The following is a 22,363-nucleotide window of genomic DNA, read 5'->3' as shown; positions in this document are numbered from 1 at the left end:
TGAGCAAGCTTGCCTGGTGGCACCCCCACAGTGGGAGGCTTGGTTCAGAATCCCAGCTTGGTCAGCTGACCAGCGCTGGGTCAGGCTGTAGGCTATGGTCTGGTCCACACTAGGTATATTAGCTTCCTGTGACTGCTGTAACAAATGACCACAAAAGGAGTGGCTGAAATCAATGGTAATTTACTCTCTCAAGGTTTTGAAGGCCAGAAATCTGAAATCAAAGTGTCAACAGAGCTGCGCTCCCTCTGGAGGCTCTGAAAATCTGCCCCTTGTCTCTTTCAGCTCCTGGCAGCTATTGGCATTCCCTGGTGTCTTCATTTCCTAGTGCTGTGGTAACTCAAATAGTACAAGCAGGTGCCTTTAAAGAACAGAAATTTATTTTCTCACAGTTCGGGAGGCCAGGAGTCTGAATTCAGGGCGTGGTTCTAGGGGAAGTGCCCTTCTTGTCTATTGCGGCTTCTAGTAGCTGCCAGCAATCCTTCTGTCTCCATCACTTGTTTCCCTTTTCTCCTTGCATGTGTCTCTGTGTCCATTCTGCTCTTTTTATAACTAGAAGTGATTAGATTTAGAACCCATCCTACTAGGGTGTTACCCAATTAACATAACAAAGAAAACCCTATTTCCAAACAGGATCGTATTTACAGGTATGTGGTTGTTGTTGTTAGCTACCGTTGAGTCAGCCCCTGACTCATGGAGACCCCACGCACATGGAAGAAAACACTGCCTGCTCCTGCCCCATCCCCACGAGCCATTGTGGATTAGACCACTGCGATACGGTTTTCATTGGCTGATTTTCAGAAGTAGATCTCCAGGTCTTTCTTCCTACTCTTAGTCAGGAAGCTCCACTAAAACCTACTCAGTGTCATAGCAACATGCAAGCCTCCAATGAGTCATGTGGTGGCTATGCATGAGGTACACTGGCCAGGAATCAAACCCAGGTCTCCTGCATGCATGTATATACATATATAGATATAGATAGATGGATGGATGGATGGATGAATAGAAAGATAGATAAAATAGGTAGGTAGATGGAAGATAATAGGTGTGTGTGTGTGTGTGTGTGTGTGTGTGTGTGTGTATGTATATACATGTATATGTACACGTATATCTCCATCCTAGCATATTCAGCTGTGTGAGAACAGGGCCCACGTTTTCTTCCCCATCTAGAGTAGTCATTGGTCCTAAAGAAAGATTTGTTGAATGGATGAATGAAATACACCTTCCATATCTAATGATTTCTCTCTGTAATCATGGGCTGGCTGAGAGGTTCAGCCCTTGTAGCATAATAACAATGAGCAACTCACACTCAAGCCCAGGTATGAGGCATAGGAAAACAAGGATGGGCTCTGGAGGCATTTCTGCTTGCTCCTCTCCTCAGTTGGAGTTTCCTCCCCCTTAACATCATTTTCAAGTATTTTCCCTTTGCTCACCCACTTCTGTTATAAGTCCCTCCTTGAGCTCTGCCCACTTATAACTAGTAGGATTTCCTGAGGATGATCTTGGGGTCAAATACCCTCAGGGACTCCTCAACTAAAGTTCTCCTGCTCTTTTTGGCTTTTGCTGCTTAACTAAAGCATAGATGTGAATCCAATTCTGCTTATGATTTAAGGGTTCAAGGAAACGCCTCTGTTTTGAGACCAATGGCCTTAAGTCTTGTAGGCTTAGAGAAAGAGTAATTTCAGTTCTGTCCATGAGAGGTACAGATCTTTACATCTGGGAAAAATCTCTTTCATCTGGATAAATAGTGTCATTCTACCCACCACACCAGCTCAGAAACTCTCAGTCACATAAAAGATGATCATAGTCCCTCCTCCCTACTTCCACTTCACCTCTAAGGAGGAGGGTTGATCTGTTGGTCAAGATTGAGAATATTCACTGGAAAAAGTGCTAAGACCCTGGTGTCTTTCCATCTCTCTTTATCCACCCCCATCCCCTGGATTATATCTCTTGGAGAATACCCTTTATATCCATGTGGTGGGTATCTTCCTACACAGCTCTCAATGATCTCTACCTCCTCATATTTTTGCCCTTGTGTAATCCCTTCCCCTTGAGTGTGGGCTGACCTAGTAACTTGCTTGTACCAAAAATAATACAGCAAAAATGATAAGATGTCACTTCAGTGATTAGGTTACAAGAGACTAGAACTTTCATCTTGCTGATTTTCTCTCTATACTGCCTTCTTAGATTGCACACTTTGACAAAGCAAGATGTTATGTTGGAGAGACCCACACAGCCAAGAGCCAGTGAGGAACTGAGGTCTTCAAGCTAACATTTTGCAAGGAACTGAATCCTGCTAACAACCCCGTGAGTGCGCTTGAAAGTGGATTCTTCCCTACTTGAACCTTCAGCTGAGACCACAGCCCCAGGCAACATCTTGATTGCAGCCTATTAAGAGACTCTGAAGCAGAAGCTCTAGCTAAGCTATGCCTGGATTCTTGACCCACAGAAATGGTGAGATAATAAATGTTAAGAAATAATAAATGTTAATAGATAATAATAATAAGTATATGCTGTTTTAAGCCGCAGATTTTGGGAGTAATTTGTAAACAGTGATAAATAACTAATATAACCTGCATGATATTTATGAGTTCTCCATGCAATCCAGCCCACTTTAGGACTAGGATCCCACATTGGGGTATGCAGTCAAATTGTCACATAGTAATAGACTTTTAATTTGCTAGGCATTGTCCTCTATGCATTTATTTCCCTCTTGGAGCTTGTGAGCAGGAATGGCTGGTTGAAAAGAGAATTGGATGTTCTTATCTCTCTCCTCCAAATACCATTTTAATTTCATTCTGAAATGTGGCCTAATCTGGGTAGGTTATATTCCAGGGAAACTAGTATTTTTTTTTTACTGGGTGGTCTTCCAACTTTATTTATTTATTCTTATTGCTGTAGTCTAAATGAAGTTTACATTTCAAGTTAGTCTCCTGTACAAAAGTGTATACATACATTGTTATGTGACCCTAATTGCTCACCCCATTCTGCGACAGCACACTCCTCCCTTCAGGGAGACTAGTATTTAAGCGAAAAATACATTTGTGATGAGAGTGTGGTGCAGTCATTGGGCAGGTTCTCTAGAGTTCAAACCTTTGTTGTTTTGGGAAATCAGGGCTCACTTTTGGAGCCAGCATTGCTTGTCTAGGAAGTGATGGGCAGCATAATTCCATGTGGGTCAAGGCAGTCTCACATCAAAATGAGCAACGATCTGGGATCTGAGATGTTGGGCTTCAGCACTTTTAGAGGCAGACATTGATAGGTGGTACTAGCTTGGGTGCCCCCTATTTGGTTCCTGTTTATCTTGCTTTGCATTCCTTTCTGATTTCACCAGCATTTCAGTTTGCATGTGGGGTTAGAAAAAGAACCATGGTAGGAATAACATCTGAAGATTTGTGAAGTTTGTCTTCAATCAGTCTGAAGAGTCTACATCATCAGCTAGCAAGTTGGCTCTGGTTATTCAATTGACGAGCCTGAAATCTGGTATTATGTTTTGCGTGTTGAGATTAGAGACAAGTAAAAAGACTGACCCTTGGTGATCTCTATGGCCTGACCATGGAGCAGCCCAGGATGTTTCTGGCAATTTCTTTTCCCATCCGTCGTATTATTTTGATGCTAAATTCATAAAAGTTTCCATTGATGGATTGTGTGGTAGATACAAAAACAGCCACAAATTTTTCCCATCCCTGTGCCCACCCCTTTTGAAATGTGATTCCGCATTCCCCATTCAGAGGTGGGGTCTGTTTCTCCACCCCTTGAATTTGGACTTGGCCATGTGACTTGCTTTGGCCTATGGGAAAGCAGTAAACATGACATAAGCAGAGGCTTAAAAAAGTAGTTGTGCACTGGGTGGGGCTTGTCACCTGTTCTTACTCTTTGGAGTCCTTGAAACCACCATATGAAGAGGGCTATACTAGCCTACCAGAACATGAGAGCCCAAATGGAGCAAAAACAAGCCATCTCAGCTGAGATTTCTTTAGACCAATGGGTCTATCAAACACCATACATGTGAATGAGGCTATCCTAGCCCACCTAGTCAGCAGCTGACCTTCCAGTTGACTGAAGATACATGGGCAAGGCCAACAGAGATAAGCTTGGATGGCCAGACCAGGAGCACCACCAGCTGACACACAGAATTGTGAGATAAATAAATGATTGTTTTGTAAAGCCACTAAATTTTGAGGTGTTTTGTTACCCAATATTAGATAATTTATATAGACTTATATTATTTGTATGTTTCCACAAACTCGTTTTCTTGGTGGGTTTTAAGGCCCTGAAGGTCAAGGATTGTTAAGTTATCAGAAGGTCAGATTTAGGGCCTTGCCTTTGGTGGTGAGTTTGGCAGTAAAATGGGATTGGGATCCCTAAAATCTTTTCCTGCATGGTCCTTCCTTTCACTTAAGCCCTGATGGGATCCCGGGGAGCTCTGTGGACCAAGTGACAAGCCAGGTGAGTCACTCCTTTGAGTACATCTAGGTGTTGGTTCATCTCTGACACTTCATTAGCCTCAGAGAAGCTTTGGGCCAGCACAAAATTCCCATCTGCAGAAAATACACCATTGTAGTTTGTTTCCTGAGCACCCATTCCCCTTTTTCCAAGAGTTATCCTTTGCCAATTCTGAGGTCATGTGGTTTGGGTGGAACTCTACCCCTAGCTTCAGAGGTACAGCTGATGACATATTGTGGTAGGCAGCCTCTAAGATGGTCTCCAAAGACCTCCACCTCCTGGTATTCTCACCTTTGTGTAATCTCCTCCCCTTGAGTGTGGGCTGGACTTAATAACTCATTTCTAAAGAATAGAGAACAGCAACATGATGGGATATCACTTCTGAGATTCAGTTACAAAAAGACTGTGGCTTGCAAATTGGGCACTCTCACTTGGATCATTAACTCTGGGAGAAGTCAGCTGCCATGTTGTGAGGCAGCCCTATGGAGAGGCCTATGTGGTTAGACTGCCAGCTATCATGTGAATGAGCTTGGTAGTGAGCTCCACCTCTCCCCTCCACAACTGAAACTTCATATGTGATTGCAACTCTGACCAACAGCTTGACTGCAACCTCATGAGAGATCTTCAACCAGCTAAGTTACACCCAGATTCCTGACCCACAGATATTGAGAGGTAATAAATGTTTCTTGTTTTAAAGTTTTGGGGTAATATGTTACACTGCAAACAATAATAAAGCTTAGGTCTGGCCAATCAAAGCATCTCACCTACCTCTCCTCTCCATCCCAGTCACAGTGATTGGCTCACGTATCTCCATGTGGCCAGACTGGCCCAATCAGATAAAACCAAAGGAGTATTATAGGAGCTCCCAGAAAACACTCTCACTCTTTCTCCCTGGATATGATCCTAGGGAGATGAGTCTCAGAATTCTGCAGCCATCTCGTCCCATGAGTGGAAAGTCCTGGACTTTCTTGTAGACCTCTGTATCCCTAGCACCCAGAGCTGTGCATGGCTCAGAGAAGCTGCTCAATACTTACAAAAGATGAGTTCATATTCATCACAGGGAGAACACATGAGGAATCAGCAGTAGCAATGATAACCTCTTCAACAATATCATCTTAAATGGAACATGTCATCAAACATCTATAAAACCCATACATTTTAGTTTTCTAAATGTGATACAAAGAACACACATTTTATTCTTTGTTTTTAACTGATGGAGTGCAGTGGATTGCTTTTCTTCTATGGCCTTTCTCGCCATGGTCTTGTAACTCCCACCAAATGACTGGGTGGGACTATGCAAATGAAGTGCTTTTGGCCCACCAAAAGGATTGGATTGCTTGCTAATAATGCAAATAAGATGCATGGTATGCTTGAGGGGGTGAGGCGATGCAAATAAGGTGTATGGAACCCTAACAAGGGGATTGGTCAGTTTTGCCATCCCCGCTAGGCTTAAAATGAGCCATCCAGAGGCAGATGGGGGGACCTCACTACCACCAAGAAGAACAGACAGGAGCAGAGCATGTCCTTTGGACCCAGGGTTCCTGTACTGAGAACCTCCTAGACCCAGGAGACAGAGAGAGAGCTGTAACACTGGAGACAGCACATGACGGCCAGAAGTGGCAGCAAGCATGGCAGAGAACTGGCAGGTAGCAGAACCAGGAGATTGGCAGAAGACTGGCAGGAGACGGTGTGGTGGACTTCCTGGCCCACGGAGTGGGAGAGCTGAGCACCTTGAGGCCGAGGCTTACTGGCAGAGTGCTGTGCACCTGGGCACTTATTAGCAGAACTAAAAAGCCTTGTAATGTTTGTCTGAGCAGGGCAGAGGCCAGGCTGAAGGCCAAGGGGCTGAGGGGCTGAAGGTCAGAGAGAAGACTGCCTGTGGACATGGCTGAGAAGCTATCCTGACCAAAGAACTGTATCCTGTAATTCCTGATCCTGAATTTTAACCTGTTACTTCCCTAAAGTGATGGTTAAGATTGTGTGTCAACTTGGCTGGGCCATGATTCTCAGTGTTTCAACTGTCATATAATGTTGTGAACACTTCCCTGTTAAGATTTGATATGTGATCACCTCCGTGATGAGATCTGCTATAAATAGCCCATCAGTTGAAAGGGAGTTTCCTTAGGTGTGTGGTCTACATCAAATATAAACAAACATTCTGGCAAGGCTCGGGGGCTTTTCGCTCACAATGGATCCTGCAGCTGGCTCCTGCTCATCTGATCTCTGGTTCTTGGGACTTGAGCTAGCAGCTTACCTGTGGTCTTGCCTGCCGATCTTGGGATTCATCGATCTTCGTAGCCTGTGAGCAAGAGCACTGTTCTCTGATCTGCCACTCTTGGGTTCGCCAACCCCTGCAAGTACGTGAATCAGGAGAAGCCTCTCTTCTGACCCACAGACTTGGGACAGCCTCTACAACTGCATGAGCCATTTGCTTGATATAAATCTTTCTATCTATATTTATATGCTTTACCGGTTTTGCTTCTCTAGAGAACCAAGCCTAAGGCACCTAATAAACCCCATAACTGTGAGTATGTTCTGTGAGTTCTGTGTGCCCGTTGCAATGAATTATTGAACCCAGCAGAGAAGTAAAGAATGCTGTGGGTGGGATAGCTGGTGTCAGAACTGGTAAAAAGGTTGGAGGGTGGAGGTATGTTTGACCTCCACCTCATAGGAGTCAGCCTTGGGCTGACGCTGATGGTGATTTTTTCTCTCCCTCATGAAGTTAGAGGAGGTCAGATGCCTCTGCCACATCATTTTTACAACTGATTTTAACTGGAAGAATTTCTAAAATTCTGGAAAGATGAGCGCATTAGGATCAATGGATCCATTGTATCTGCCCAACGCTCCATTTACTGGGACTCTTCCAAGAAGGGAGGAGATGAATGAATGCTGGAAAGTCTTAATGTGCTTGGTATGGCACGTTGGCTCTTTTCTCCTACCCACTGGCCTTAGCAGCTGCAAATGCATGTGCTACAGACTGGATTACTACATCTTTCAAAAAAGAAAATAGAAGCATGACTTCATTCAGAGAAAAAGGAATCAGGCGGACACCCAGTGATTCAGTAACATGCTACTCTGAGAGTGAGAGAGGGAGACTCCTTACCATGCCAACATGTTTTATCTCCCTTAATTTCTCCAATTCTTCTGGTCTTCCGAGGCAACTATGGCTGTTGGGAAAGGGCATTCACCTTTTTTTTGCAGAAACTTAATTAGGAGAAAATAGCAAAAAGTAGGTAGATTTACAAACAGTGACATCTTCATAGACCATGGAAAAGTGTTCTCTCTGTACTGACACCAGGCTCCTTGCTGACTTTTGTCATGGCCGGAATGAAAATTTTATGCCCTTGATACTTGAGGATTTAATAAACATTAGCCATGTTGACTAGCTGGCGATTCAGATACCCTGATTATACAAAAAACATCCGTTGCCGTTGAGTCGATTCTGACTCATAGCGACCCTATAGGACGGAGTAGAACTGCCCCATAGAGTTTCCAAGGAGTGCCTGGTGGATTTGAACTGCTGACCTTTTGGTCAGCAGCTGTAGCTCTTAACCACTACACCACTGGAGTTTCCACCCTGATTATGGGCACAAGAAAATATTGTGGTCATCAATCCTGTGCCTTTTAATTGGCAGGGTTCTCAGCCTCAAATGGCTACAGCGGCCCGGGAAGTGAACGGAAGGCATAATACAATAGGGGATGGTGGAGACTGTGGTGAAACAAGAGCATATACTCCTTTTAAAGAGACAGCCATTTCTCAATTCTGTCTAATTATTTCCACCTGGGAATGTAGACCCAGTGCTGTCAGTCTTTTCATTTTTTCAAGTGAATATGAAAGTTCAGATGTTTATATAAACTACTCCATTTTTCACCACTGACAATGAGTTTAATTAAGAAAATTCTATGTGAGTGAAACAAAGTTCATCTCCTGGCCTCATTTGCCTATGGATCTCCAACCCATAACCTCTATGCCACAGACTCCAGTTAAAAACAGCCATGTAAACCAGAGAGTTGCATATATTAATTTGGTTTAATCATATCAATTCTTAAACAAAAATCTCCTCCAAGAGACAATAGTTCACAGTAACTGCAAAGCTTACTCACAACTTTTAAAAATACCAGTCATGCTTAGCATTCAAAGAAGATATTGTAGAATAACTGTAAAAACTTTTACCAGGAACATCAGCTTCTGACTTTAAAAATTACAAATACTGAAGCATTTTGGTATCAGACACAGAAGTTTTGACACTGTCTGTCCATTTGATGAGTGTCTGGATGTTTGGAAAAGTTGTACCTCTATAATCGGATAAAGCGCTTATTCTAAACTAAACATTTTCAAATGTAGAAAACAAACTAGCAAGCTACACGTACAAAGAAAAGCTCTCTAGGACAAGCTCCCCGCGTGTTGAATGCCAGCATATGCACCATGAATCCTGGAAGACTAGAATTGATACATACACTTGGCCTGAAGGCTGACCTTCTAGGCTCAACAATGGAATCTGCATTCACCTACACATTAATGACAAACTCTGGATTAGTATAGGAGAAGCCAGCAAATTCATTTTGGTCCAAGTTCATGATGAAGAGTTTATCAGTGGGAGTGAGTTCCACAGGCTGTCTGGTGAACTCTTTGTCGAAGTTGGAGGTGTCGCGCTTGTCTCTCTGCCAAATGGAAAGCAAATACATTAACACAGCATAAGAAGAAGAGAACATGACCAAGACATGCTGGTTACCAGGAAGCTGATGACTTCTCATGGGCAGAGTCAGAAAGAGCCCTGTGCTGGCAAGATTTTAGCAGCTGCATTGTGCATGCTGTCCCTGGCTTTCGTTTTACAGTGTGTGTTAGCTTCGGGATAGAGAATTTGGTGGAAATTTGCTACAAAAGGAATTAATTCATTGAATTTTTTTAAGGGTTGCCATAAAATGTTGCATGTATGTGTGTATTTTCTTTGGCTTTCATGAGTCACAATCGACTGGATGGCAGTGGGTTTGGTTTTTTCAGTTTTGTTTTTTTTTTGGTGTTCAGATGAATGGAGTTGGAAACTACTTTTTACCATGCTTAATGTTCATAGAATTAGTCACTGCGTAGAATGGCCTGGAGAAAACCATCCAATGGTGACCCCTGTGGCTAGGAGGTCTTTTTCTTTGAAAAGGACGTCTGCTGCATGGCCACTGGGCTCCAAAGAAGGGGATGTGGCTTCATGAAAGGGGATGACCATCGTCCACCCCATACTCGCTGGTGCAATCTAGGCTTTGAAGGGGATCCTCAAAAACCCACCCACAGACTAGAAATTGTGTCTTCCTCAGCCAAGGAAGTTTATAGCATGTATAGAATCAACAAACTTTAAGAAACCAAACCCAAAGCTTAAAGTAAGATCCATAAGGGCAGCTTAAAAAACAAAACAAAAGCTAACTTGATTCTCCTAGTTAGTCTGGCATTTCTTTTGAGGAGCATTAATCTCAGTTTACTAACTACGGTTTGGCAGAAGTTTTACCGGGACCATCAGACTGTGGGCTAATAAAAAGATCTTCTCCTATCCGCATGTTACCCTTACCTCTTCCGGGTCCTCTCAGTCCATCACCTCTTCCCATCCTCATCACACCCACCTGTGAGACAGGTCGACCTGCAGTCCTCACCCTCCATTATCAGACATATGAGAAAGGTGAGGCACAGAAAGGTGAAGTGACTTAATCTAGTCTTGCACAATGGGCTATGGATTTTTACCTGACCATGTCGCGGCGAATTAGGCCCTGTCTCATGCCCTGGGACTGGAGGCGACAGCCTTACGATTGTTTTGCTACAAGGTGACCAAGGAAAATGCATTCTCAAAAAAGTGCCTGGGTCTCACCCATACCAGGCATGCTGTCTGGCTGAAGGCAGAGCTGTGACAGATTATAAAGAGGGGAGGGTCACTGAGGATTGATTGACTTGCTAGAGTTTGGCCAACTGCTACCCATGCCTTAATGGGCACTGACTGCTAGGGATTTCTCATTGCTGGGTTCATTCTCCTTTTTACAAAATCTTTTACAAGAATTGCTTCTTTTTTGCTGCTCCCAGACAGGTAGGTCAAATGTCCCCATGGAGTTTCCTACTAACTCTTGCAAGTATACGTGTGAGGGGTGCGGTAGGGGTGGGGGTAAAGTGACATCAGGAACACACTTAGGTAAATAAAGGTGGCCAGGAGGGAGAGTGCTAAAAGATGCTGTTGGAGCTGTTCTCCATCCTGGGTCCAATTCAATCTTTTCTGGATGGTGGGCCCTCTCCCATTCTTCTTAGTCTTGGCCTACCTGCTGTCATCCAGTTCTGTGCTGTGGGAGGCTCCGTCCCCCAGGCACTCAGTGTGTTACTTCCTATGTTGGGATAAAAGCTCCAATGCCGCCACTTCACTTAATGTTGCCTATGCAGCCCTCTCCTGATCCCCACGCAACTCCTAAGTTAACATTTCTTTGTCTACATTGCACTTACTGCTCTCAGAAATTTTCTTGTTTATTTATCTGCTTATTTATCATTTCTCTCCAGGAAGGAAGGCTCCTCGTCCGTCTCCTCACTATTGTATTTCCAGTGACAAGAATAGGGCTTGGCACACAGGAGGCTGTTCATAATTGTTTGCTGAATGAATGAGTCAATGAATGAAGACTTGACTAAGGAGGAGCTTTGCTTTTTCCAACTTATAGTTACCCTCAAGCCAGGGCTCTCACTCTAGAGCAAAACAATGGGACTTCTCTGATGTCTTGCTGTTTTCCTCATTAATAGCTTGCTGTCTAAAATAAAATGCATGCCAGAAAAAAACCAAAAACAAACAAATAAAAAAAAACTGAGACTTGTTCCCATTGATCCCAAGGGTCCTGCATAGGAGCCACTGTCCATTTTGGCCCTCAATATGACCTGAACTGTGTTAGCTCACCATTAGTTCCCCTCAAGGTCTGAGAGCTCTGGGTTGTGTGTGGGTCTTGGGTATATTCAGGGCTAGAAGGTCTCCCCTGGTATTATCAACCCTATCAGGCCTTCTCTGCCTGTGAATCTCTGCCCAATCAAGATTCCCTTCCCACCAGCCCCACCTTTGAAAGCCCTTCCCCATTTGCTGCACTGGTTATGAGTCATGCTTCAAACAACCACATGGTCCACGTAGGACTTGCCTTTATAGGCGTCGTCCTGTGGATAGTTCTCCATAGAAAATACTCCTGAATTTCCTCCTAGAAGCTGGGAGAGAATGGCCCTCTCTGCTGGGACAATTCCTGAGTTGGTAGCATCTGAAGTCAGATGAGAAGAGCATCGCTCATCCAAGGAGGGTTGTTAATCTGACTGGCCTCCTGTTAAAACCCTAAGAAGGTCCTGGTGATTGTAACCCTATTCTTTCTTAGGGACAGGTGCAGGTCAGTGAGAACGCTAAGAAATTCAAAGTTTGATTCTGCAATCCTGGTAGACAATTAGCCATTGTTAACCTAGATGGTGTTTAGGTTTTTTTTTTTTTTTGGAGGGAAGGGGGGATTTTCTCATTGTTTCTTTTTTATTCTCCCCTAATTTAAGAACTTTGGAAAATCTTAGCCCATCTTAGCTGGACTAGAAGACCTAGGCTACTTCAAGTTGGAGGCAGTGTGTTGGAAGAGGAACGGTGTTTCCCTGAGGGCCAGCAAGGGTAAGGTCTGCAGGAATCTGAGTTAAATGCCCCAAGAGATGAGACTTAGGGCTCAGAATCAAGCTATAAACCCAGCTCCCCTCTCCATATAGAGAAACAACATGGGTATCTGTCTCTGCTCAGATCCTGAAAATGAAAATGTGGTCTGTTCAAGCATAGAGGCTTATGCCTTTGGCCTTCTAGAAAGATACCTTCCCAGCAACTACCTACCTACCTGCCTCTCTTCTTCCCCACTCATCACACTACATGATTTTCTCAGAAATCTGGGTCAAAGGGTGCTGCTCCACCTTCTCCTTCAGCCGCAAACTATGGTCTATGGTGAGATAGAAGAGCCCCAAAGGCGTTTGATAGCTTTTTCTTCTTTGTAAAAAGCTTCTTTGACTAACCTAGAGACTTGGTATCTCTAGATTACATCCTGCTTTTAACTACCTGTTTAATGACTGCCCTCCCACCAGATGGTATGCTCCAAGGGGACAGAGATTACATCTTTATTGTTCCCCACTGTGTCCCTGGCACCCAGCATAGAGCCCAGCACACAACTGGTACTCAATAAATGCTGGCTAAATGAATGAATAGAGGGTGGGACAAACAGATGAATGAAAAAATAAATTATTTTTCTTTCTGGATAAATTCTCAAAGTATTCCCAAGAGACTATATGTGGTCACAGCTCTTTTCTTGGTCTCCTCTGCATTTGGGATGTTGATAAGAAAGGAAAATGCAGGAATTTTGACTAATGATCCCTTACTTCCACAGAAAGCTTCCCTGACCAGTCCTCCACAAAGGGTTCGTTTGGCGGAACAGAGACTTTGGCCTGAGTACCTATTTCTATAAACTATTAAACATTTGAAAAATAATGGCAACAATCTGGAAAATGTAGAGGGCAGTGTACGTATATATACAGTATATTCTATTTATCATCTATCTACCTACCTATCTATCCATCCATCCATCCATCCTACCTTGCTCTCTAAAGTTGTCTCAGATCATTTTTCAATGGCCCAATGTTTCTCCATGTTTTTTATTTTCCTGAGTGGATGTCCAAGGAAAGTCCTGGTGACCTAACAGCCAGATGAAGGACCTCAAAGAACTTGCTTGTTGGTGGGCATGGCTCAGAGATAAACGTGACCTGGGCTCCTATTGCATTGCTATAGAGCAGAAAGACCCTGTGCTGAAGGTCAGGCAACTGAGTTTGTATTCCAGCTGGGTGATCTTGGGCAAGTCACTTCCTCTTCCAGATGCCAATTTCCCCACCAATCAAATGAAAGGGTTTTGCCCTGATTTCCTTCCTTCTCTATCCTTGTAGGCTTGTCAGCTAGGACTTCAGGTTTGCTTCACCTTAGCTCCAGGAAGCAGCCACCACAATGGCAGCAGCACGGGTGATCCCAAAAGCTAGAGCAAGGAGAAGAAAGGGGGCAGGAAGCAATGAACTGCAGGGGGCCTGGCCTAGGTAGAGTTCCCCATCATGGTTTTATTACAGACGAGAAGTCTTAATTCAAGGACATTTGTCAAGTTTTCAAAGTTTCCTTGATGGTTCCTCAGAAGCTCCAGAACTTCTGGAAATCCCTTGAATTATGGTAAGAATTCTCTTTAGGGCTGCTGAGAATAGCAGGAGGCCACAGACAAGGATGAGGAGTCATCTGCTGTCCTTATCTGCTCAGACAAAAATGAAATCTCCTCCACCCAAGGGACTTGTGTGGGCTCTGGAGGCTCTCAAAGCTGCTTGCTAGAAAGAATGTTTGGTCCAAGCTGGGTGGACTGACAATTTCGATAAGAAAATCAAGAGCCCCAGCTATGCTCTTAGCTGACCCCTAAACTTGAGCCTAGAGAGAATGGGGACTTTGGGCTCTGACACTGCAGGAGGCCCTGGCCAGGTTGCCCCACCCTCCTGTGGACCATGAGGAGCCCCTGAGGGGCCTACAGCCCTGCCTCTCTGACTGGCTGAACAGCAGGGCAGGTATAAGCTGTAGATTTTGTTCCTTTCTGTCCTGAAGCCCCAGGGAGCCCCACTCTGTAGTGTGACTCCACATTTTCAAAGACAGCAGTGTTCCTTGAAATAGCATTTCTTCTTTTCTTTCTTTTTTTATTATATCTCAATGCTAGAAGAAAAATGGCACATAACAGATATCCAGATACAAATGGACATTCCACAAACATCTTTCAAAACAACATCAAAGTGAAGAGTACAACTGTCTTTGTTTCAAGAAATGGTGTCTCTCCGAGCTCTGAACTGGCTTTCCAAAGCCAGCCACAAACCTAGACAAATCCCATGCCCACAAGCATGGGTCTGCTGGGCTCTGGAGCTGTCTTCTTGGTTGAATCAAAGCAGGTCACTGTGGTTAATAACATTTTGGACACACAATTTAAAGCATGTGTAACAAAGTGAGTAACCTTTTTTTTTTTTTTTTGGCATTTGAACAACAGAAATAAAACCCCGAAGCAAATAAAGTTTGAAATGTAATGTAAAATTGTGGCCCTTGAGGACCTTTCTAGAGTGACCATGTACTTTCAAGAAGTGGTGCCAAATGTCCTTTTCAAGTAGTTTGGAGATGAGGGCGATCAGGGACACAGAGTATCAGAAATTACAGTGCTGAGATAGCACCCAAGCTGGTTGCCCTTTGGCCCCTTGTAGTGCTTTTAGAGAGAAACTGTCTAAAAGCACAGACTTGGAATTTTAAAAGGACTTAGATAATCTTCTTAACTTTGAGTTTAAAAACCAACAAATACAATTTTCATTTTAGCATGTTTTTTCCAAAGTCACGGAGCCTCCAAAACCTGCAGAACCAAGGGGTTCCCCTCAAGGCCAAAGCAACCATGCATTTGGGTATAAGCAAAACTCCAAGTCTAGAAGTAGATGAATCCTGCTAGCCTCCAATTACCCACCCATTTTGTAGCAAGAATCTAGATTGGAGGGTTGGGGTTGGAGAACGGGTGAAAATGTGGTACCAAGAAAGAGAGAAAGCAGGCATTTCGTCTCCCTGCTGGATCTAGTTAGGGGCACACTGGAGAAATAAATTGTGCGAGGACTTGTTAATCGGCTAATTATGCAGTGGCGTTTTCTTTGAGCCATCTGCATAATCCAATCTCAGGAGAGAGGCTCCAAACTACCCGAGGACACTTGGGCTCTGAAACATGGTCACTCCAGTCTCATCAGCAAATAAAACATGAATGCAATTTTGCAATGAAAAAGAATGTCACCACAATAGCTGTTGAGTTTGAATGACAGAAATGAAGGACAGAGATCTACACATCTACTTAGCTCTTGACTTCAGGTTTTAAAAATTCAGAGTTAACAAAGGAAAATCCTTCGAATTCTGATTGGTCAATATTCCTGATGACTTCCTGGTCAGGAGGTGTTAGGACTGGTGGATGGCGGGTGAAAAACCGGTCGAAGTTTTCAGCATTTCGCCCACACTATGAGAGGGGAAGAAAAGAACTTGTGGTGGGTGGAGAAAGAAAAAAAAAAAAAAAAAAGCAAAAAGCAAAACAAAACAGAACCAAACAAAACTGGATATGGTTTTCTTCAATCCCGTCACTTTCACTACATCAGAGAGGTTTTTCAATGATCAGAGATGAGAGCAACATAAAATGCAAAATCCTCATGAACTTTGGGACATGACCTTCAGCTGCTGTAGCTTATTAAGTGCCCTGGGCGTCCTTCTGGGCAGTTAGGAACTGTATGGCAAAGGCATGAGATGGTGGGGCTAGTGGCATGGGGCATGTGCTCCCACCCCACCCCCAGGAGTCAGCCAAGCTCATCTGTTGAGAGAGATGGGGTTAAAGCACTGGAGATGTCTCATGTTGTACAAGATGCAAATTAATGACCCATTTATACATCACCTGAGGCATTTGAATTTTTAGTGGCGGATCTCTCATAGCGCTTTCCTCTGGTTCTCAATCAGGAACTGTTGCTTTCCAGCTCAACAGAATACAGGAGTTTACAAACTCCCGTCAATGGAGAAAAATCCCAACCAAGACCTGGGTTTGATGTCTGCAATGCCTGGGAAACTACGAGGCCCTGGTGAGCTTGTAAGTCAGTCACCCTTAATTACAAGGTGCCAGGAGATGAACTCAGCTGGCCGTTCTCCAGCGAAGGAGGGGTGGGATGAAATATGGAGTGGCACTTGGTAAGGTGGTTATCTGGCCCCAGAGAGAGAAATCCATCACCATTTTGCACCCATCCTGCCGGTCCTTCTATATGGAAAGGTCCTGCCCTGAGGCAGAATCACAACACGTGTGTGTGTGAGTGTGCATGCACGCTGAGGGCACACACACATACACACACTAGTTCCCTCCTGAAGAGAGCAGACAAACCACTAAATCTGGGATTCCTTGCTATTTGCTCTAAGTGCAAAGCCCATTTGCGTAAGAGCTATAAGTGTTTCAAACAATGTCTATAGGAGGTAGCCATAACCTAACAACACAGTAGAAGTAATAATAATAACAATGATAATAGCTAGTATTGATTCCACATTTGCTATATGCCAGACACCCTGGACAGCTCTTACTTGTATTATCTTACTTAATCCTCCCAATGATGCTAAGAGAGGGGCATTATTATCATCCCCATTTTACAGATGAGGAAACTGAGGGCAGGGAGATTATATAATTTGCTAAAGGTCACTGCTAATGAATAGCAGAGCTGCAATGTGAACCAAGTCCATCTGAAGTCTCCTGGCTCTACTTTACAAGTACAGTTGATAGCTCGGGGGCTGACGGAATAATGGAGTGGGACAGGGTGGGAAATGTGGGAGGAGAAGTCAAGGATGGTGAGATCTCTAGTTTGAATGACAGAGAATGCGGTTATATCAATCACCAAGACAGTGAATGTAGAAGGAATTAGGGAAGGATGACTGTTTCCATTTTGGACACGATGCCCTTGAGGGATCTGTGAGATTCTAGGTGATGACGAGAGAGAAGTACAAGTTCAGGAGCTCAGGAAGGAGGTCTTGAAGAAAACTTGAAAGACAAAATATGAGGGTCGGGCGGGGGGAGATAACAGTAATAATGGTACAGAATGGGGGGGTGATAATAATAGTGATAACTACTACTGAACACTTTCTATGCAACACACATTTGCTAAGTGTTTTATATACATTACCTCTTTAATTAACATAACAACCCTGTGAAGTAGGCGTTAATCCCATTTGCATTGAGAAAATTGCCCGAATGCTGTCATAGAGAGGTAGAAGGAGAACCAGGAGAGAGCAGCATCAGACAAATTAAGGAACGAGAAGAACCCAAGAAGAAGGGCATTGTTAAAACTCAAATACCTCCAATAGGTCAAATAGGAAAAGCACTGAGAATGGGCCACTGCATTTGGCAATTGAGAGGATGCTGATGAGAAAATGCGGGGCTGTTGTTGAACTTGAGTACCTGGAAGAGTAAAGGTTAGGCGAGAATGTAACGGAGTATTAAAAAAACCTGTTGCCATTGAGTCAATTCTGACTCATAGTGACTCTATAGGACAAAACAGAACTGCCCCATAGGGTTTCCAAGAGGGGACTGGTGGATTCGAACTGCCGACCTTTTGTTTAGCAGCCATAGCACTTAGCCACTGTGCCAGCAGGGCTCTGAAAGGAGCATATAGGCATCTTTAAAGCCTTACAGTGAAGGGAAGCCGAGGTATTTGCTGTGTGTGAGGGTACTCGGCTACCAAGCCCCAGCCTCCTGATCCCATCCCATTTGGATAGAAGCAAGCCCTTGCGTCTGTGGCCAGCAGACCTGGATTCTAATCCTGGCATTACCATCCACTAACTATGCAACTCCAGGCAAGCTCCTTAAAGTCTGTTTCCTCATTTGTGAAATGAGGATCATTCTGATTCCTAACATGGGGAAGGGGTGTGTGTGTGTGTGATGGGGACAAAATGAGATAATGCATGTGCCCGGCACAGTGCTCAACCCATCATAGCTGTAAGTATTATTTTGTTCTCTTTTCCCATTACAAATCCTTACAGAAAACATATGCTTCCTACAATGGAGTATTTTCATGGTGTTTAACTGTTAAATACTGTGGAAGCAGCCTTGCATTTTTAAAAGACTCAAATCAGACTTAAAGAAACCTATTTGGCATTCTAGGCCAAACTGAGCCAGCTGTTTCAATATCTTGGCTTCAGGACTCAGAAAATGAGAATTGACTCCCAGCCCTTCTATCAAGACTTGTGGTTGGCTCTTCCGCCAGTGAGGGAAAAACTCCCACAAAGGATAGACCCCCAGAGTCAACAGTGTGGTTAGGATTTATTGTCTGGATCCTTTCATGCATTCATTTATGCATCTGCTCTTTCAACAAATATTTATTGAGCACCGGCTGTGCTCTGCGTACTGTTTGAGATGTTCGGTTACAGTTGTACATGACACAAAACCCGTGCCCTCATGGAGTTTACCTTCTGTGGGGAAGAAAGGCAGTGAACAAACACACACTGATATAACTGTAAATGTAAATAAGTATTTTAACGCTGGGCAGAGATAAGTGGTATTAAGAAAAATAAAGCCAGGTCAGGGGATCAGCTTATAAAGTGGTTAGCTCTGAGGAAATGATCTTGGAGGATGACCTCAGGAAAGTGAGTGAGGGGGCCATTTAGATATCACTGGAGGAAAAATATTCTAGGCAGAGGGAACAGCAAGTGCAAAGGCCCTAAGACAGGAGCTCACCTGGCATAGACACAGAGGAGCAATGAGGCCAGTGTGGCCAGAGCAGAGTGACCAAGGTGGGGAGAAACAGAAGGCATCAAAGAGGTGGCCAGGAGCCAGATCACAGAGGTCCTCACAGGCTGTGTGAGGATGGTAGATTTTAATCTAGCTTGATGGGAAGCCGCTGGAGAATTCTGAGCAGTGAGTGATATAATCTGACTTATGTTGAAACAGGAGCCCTGGTGGTGCAGTGGTTAAGAGCTCCGCTGCTAACCAGAAGGTCAGTAGTTCAAATCCACCAGCCACTCCTTGGAAACCCTATGGGACACTTCATTTTGTTTTGTTTTTTTTTTTAATTGTTGTGCTTTAAGTAAATGTTTACAATTCAAGTTAGTTTCTCATACAAAAATTTATACATACACTGTTATATGACCCTAATTGTTCTCCCTATACTGTGACAGCACATTCCTCCTTTCCACCCCTGATTCCCCATGTCCATTCAACCAGCTCCTGACCCTCTCTGCCTTCTCATCTTACCTCTGGACAGGAGCTGCCCATTTAGTCTCATGTATCTACTTGAGCTAAAGAAGCACACTCTTCACGAATATCATTTTACGTCCCACAGTCCAGTCTAATCTTTGTCTGAAGAGTTGGTCTCGGGAATGGTTTTCGTTTTGGGCTAACAGAGAGTCTGGGGGCCATGTCTTCCGGGGTCCCTCCAGTCTCAATCAAACCATTAAGTCTGGTCTTTTTACTAGAATTTGAGTTCTGCACCCCACTTTTCTCCTGCTCTGTCAGGGACCCACTGTTGTGTTCCCTGTCAGAGTGTGGTCACTGGTGGTAGCTGGGCACCATCTAGTTCTTCTGGTCTCAGGCTAATGGAGTCTCTGGTTTATATGGCCCTTTCTGTCTCTTGGGCTAATACTTTCCTTGTGTCTTTGGAGTTCTTCATTCTCCTTTGCTCCAGGTGAGTTGGGATCAATGGATGCATCTTAGATGGCCGCTCACTAGCTTTTAAGACCCCAGACGCCACTCACCAAAGTGGGATGCAGAACATTTTCTCAATAAACTTTGTTATGCCAATTGACTTACAGGTCCCCCTAAACCATGGTCCCCAGACACCCACCCCTGCTACGCTGTCCCTCAAAGTGTTTGGTTGTATTCAGGAAACTTCTTAGCTTTGGTTTTGTCCAGTTGTGCTGACTTCATCCTATGGGACACTTCTACCCTGCCCTATAGGGTTGCTGCTATGAGTCAGAATTGACTCAACGGCAATGGGTTTGGTTTTTTTTGGTTTTATGTTTTAAAAGGGTCCCTGGGTGATGCAAATGGTTTGCATTATTCTACTAACCTAAAGATTGGCAGTTCGAACCCACTCAGTGGTGCTGAAAAGAAAGTCCTGGTGATCTGCTTCCATAAAAAGATTACAGCCAAGAAAATCCTGTGGAGCAGTTCTACTCTGTAACACACGGGGTCGCTCTGAGTCAGAATTGAGTCGATGGCAATGAGTCTGGTTTTTTTGTTTGTTCAAAAACGAACATTGGTGCTGTGCCCAGAATAGACTGAATGGGGGAGAGGGGTAATGGAAGCAGTGAGACCAGTTAGGAGGCTACTGCAATAATCCAGGCAAGAGACAATGGTGGCTTGGAGGAAGGTGATCGTAGGGGGATGGAGAGATGTATTACGATTTGGGGTAAACTTTGAACTTGGAGTTGTCAAGAGCTGTTGATGGGTGGGATGTAGGGTTTGAGAGGAAGAGAAGAGTTGGAGGTGACCCTGAGACTTTTGGTCTGATCTCTAAGTGGTGAGTGAGGGTGCCATTTACTGAGATGGAGAACAGTGGGGGCTGAGCATATCTGAGGGGGGATCAAACTTTGGTTTCCTTTATGATGAGTTTGAGATCCCAGTGGAGAGCTCAAGTCGGCAGACAGCCCTTGGCTGCGGTATGGGGGGTGCATGGGCAGAGGGGGCTGCCTGGCTGGTGCAATCATCAGAGGACAGATGAAGGTGGCCGGGATGGGGGTTGGGAAAAGGGGTGGAGAAGAAGGGATGGTGCTGAGATCAAATTAAGAGACAGTGGTGGCAGGGGTCACTGGCACGAGATGGTATGTTATAAGGCCGACCTGTGGGTATTTCTCTTTGGCCTGGGTGTTGGGACCCAGATCAGCCAGCGTAGGAAGCAGATTAGCTGAGATAGTCTTCAGGGACCATTTTTCTTTAAAAAACATCATTTCTCATCCACACCAGAAGGCTCTCGCTCTGCCTGGGTCTCCACAGAGGCACTGATGGGAGACAGAAAAATAGCTTCTGGCAGCTCAGTAGCCTCCCTGCTCCCCCCTCCCCCCAACTCCCCCACTGCCTCAGAGAATAATGAAATCTTTAAGTGAGATAGCAGAGAAGAGATGCAAGAACAGGGGTTAACCAAGGGGGCAGGATACAGCGGGAGCGTGATTTCCCTGCTAATAAGCAGTTTACAGGGGCTGGCAGATCACAGCCTCCCTGTTAAGTGTTTCTGTGTTTTTCAAATGGAGCTGTCACTGCCCATTAGCTTCAGGTGGGCTTCCTAAATGGAGACATCAGCCCTGGGGAGGCACAGCGCCTGTCGGCTCCACGCCTGTTGTGTCCTTGGAGAACAGGGAGCTGGTGGCTGGGATTGCATTACAAACGCAGCGCGGACCACACTTGCTTCTCTGGCGGGCTTGGGTGGACACCACAGCCTTGCTCAGCTACTAGAAGAAATTTCAACCCTCTTGTCATTGGTATACGCCAATCGGGCTCTTGGATCAGGGATGCGGGCCAGAAACCAACGAAGTAATTTAAAGCAAAGGGTACCTCGGCCAGGTTGGAGAGGGGAGTAAGGATTTTGCCTTGCTGTTGAATTGTGTCCCAAATTTAAGAACCTAGACAGTTTGAAAAGCTTATCTGTGAGCTGTTATGTGTTAACTCTTTTTATTTTTTTCTCTCCTCTTGATTCTAATTTCTGCTGCATTGTATTCGTCACAGCTCTGAGTCTACCTGTCGAATGTAGGGTGGGCTAGGCCAGCTGTATGGAGGTAGCTGCAACAGCCAGAGGGGTCTTTAAAAAATGCAGAGCTGAGTATGGCACCCCCCTGCTCTCACTGCCACGGCTCCTTGTCACCCAAAGTCCACACTCCTTAGTATGGCTCCCTGGGCCACCTCGGACTTGGCCTTGGTCACTGTCATGGATTAAATTATGTCCTCCAAAAATATCTGTCAACTTGGCTGGGTCATGATTCCCAGTATTGTATGATTGTGTACCATTTTGTAGTCTGATGTGATTTCCTTATGTGTTGTAAACTTATCACTATGATGTAATAAGATGGATTAGCGGCAGTTATATTGATAAGGTCTACAAGATTGGATAGTGCCTTAAGCCAACCTCTTTTGAGATATAAAAGACAGAAGCAAGCAGAGACATGGGAACCTCACACCACCAAGAAAGCTGAGCCAGGAGCAGAGCATGTTCTTTGGACCTGAGGTTCCTGTGCTGAGATGCTCCCAGACGAAGGGAAGACTGATGCATCGCAAGGACCTTCCTCCAGAGCCAACAGAGAGAGAAAGCCTTCTCCTGCAGCTGATGCCCTGAATTTGGACTTGTACCCTCCTGGACTGTGAGAGAATAAACTTCTCTTTG

The 22,363-nt window shown here is 44.6% G+C and overlaps 1 protein-coding gene across 3 annotated transcripts in view; it reads right to left on the bottom strand.

Annotated features, from left to right (window-relative positions):
* Positions 1-7,031: 7,031 nt before the first annotated feature.
* The window catches only part of PRKCB (protein kinase C beta), a 396,410-nt gene continuing 381,078 nt past the window's right edge, over positions 7,032-22,363 (bottom strand). For 2 of the 3 annotated variants that reach the window (XM_004373341.3, XM_023728531.1), the window contains one exon: positions 14,159-15,492. In XM_004373341.3, coding sequence (XP_004373398.1) covers positions 15,334-15,492 — 159 coding nt within the window. In that variant the 3' untranslated portion in view covers positions 14,159-15,333. Of the gene's footprint in view, positions 9,106-14,158; positions 15,493-22,363 lie in introns of those variants that run through there. The other variant, XM_004373342.2, reaches the window with a different exon arrangement.

Source organism: Trichechus manatus, unplaced genomic scaffold (assembly GCF_000243295.1).
Source record: "Trichechus manatus latirostris isolate Lorelei unplaced genomic scaffold, TriManLat1.0 scaffold00024, whole genome shotgun sequence".
Classification (NCBI taxonomy): domain Eukaryota; kingdom Metazoa; phylum Chordata; class Mammalia; order Sirenia; family Trichechidae; genus Trichechus; species Trichechus manatus.
This window is presented reverse-complemented; position numbering and strand designations above follow the sequence as displayed.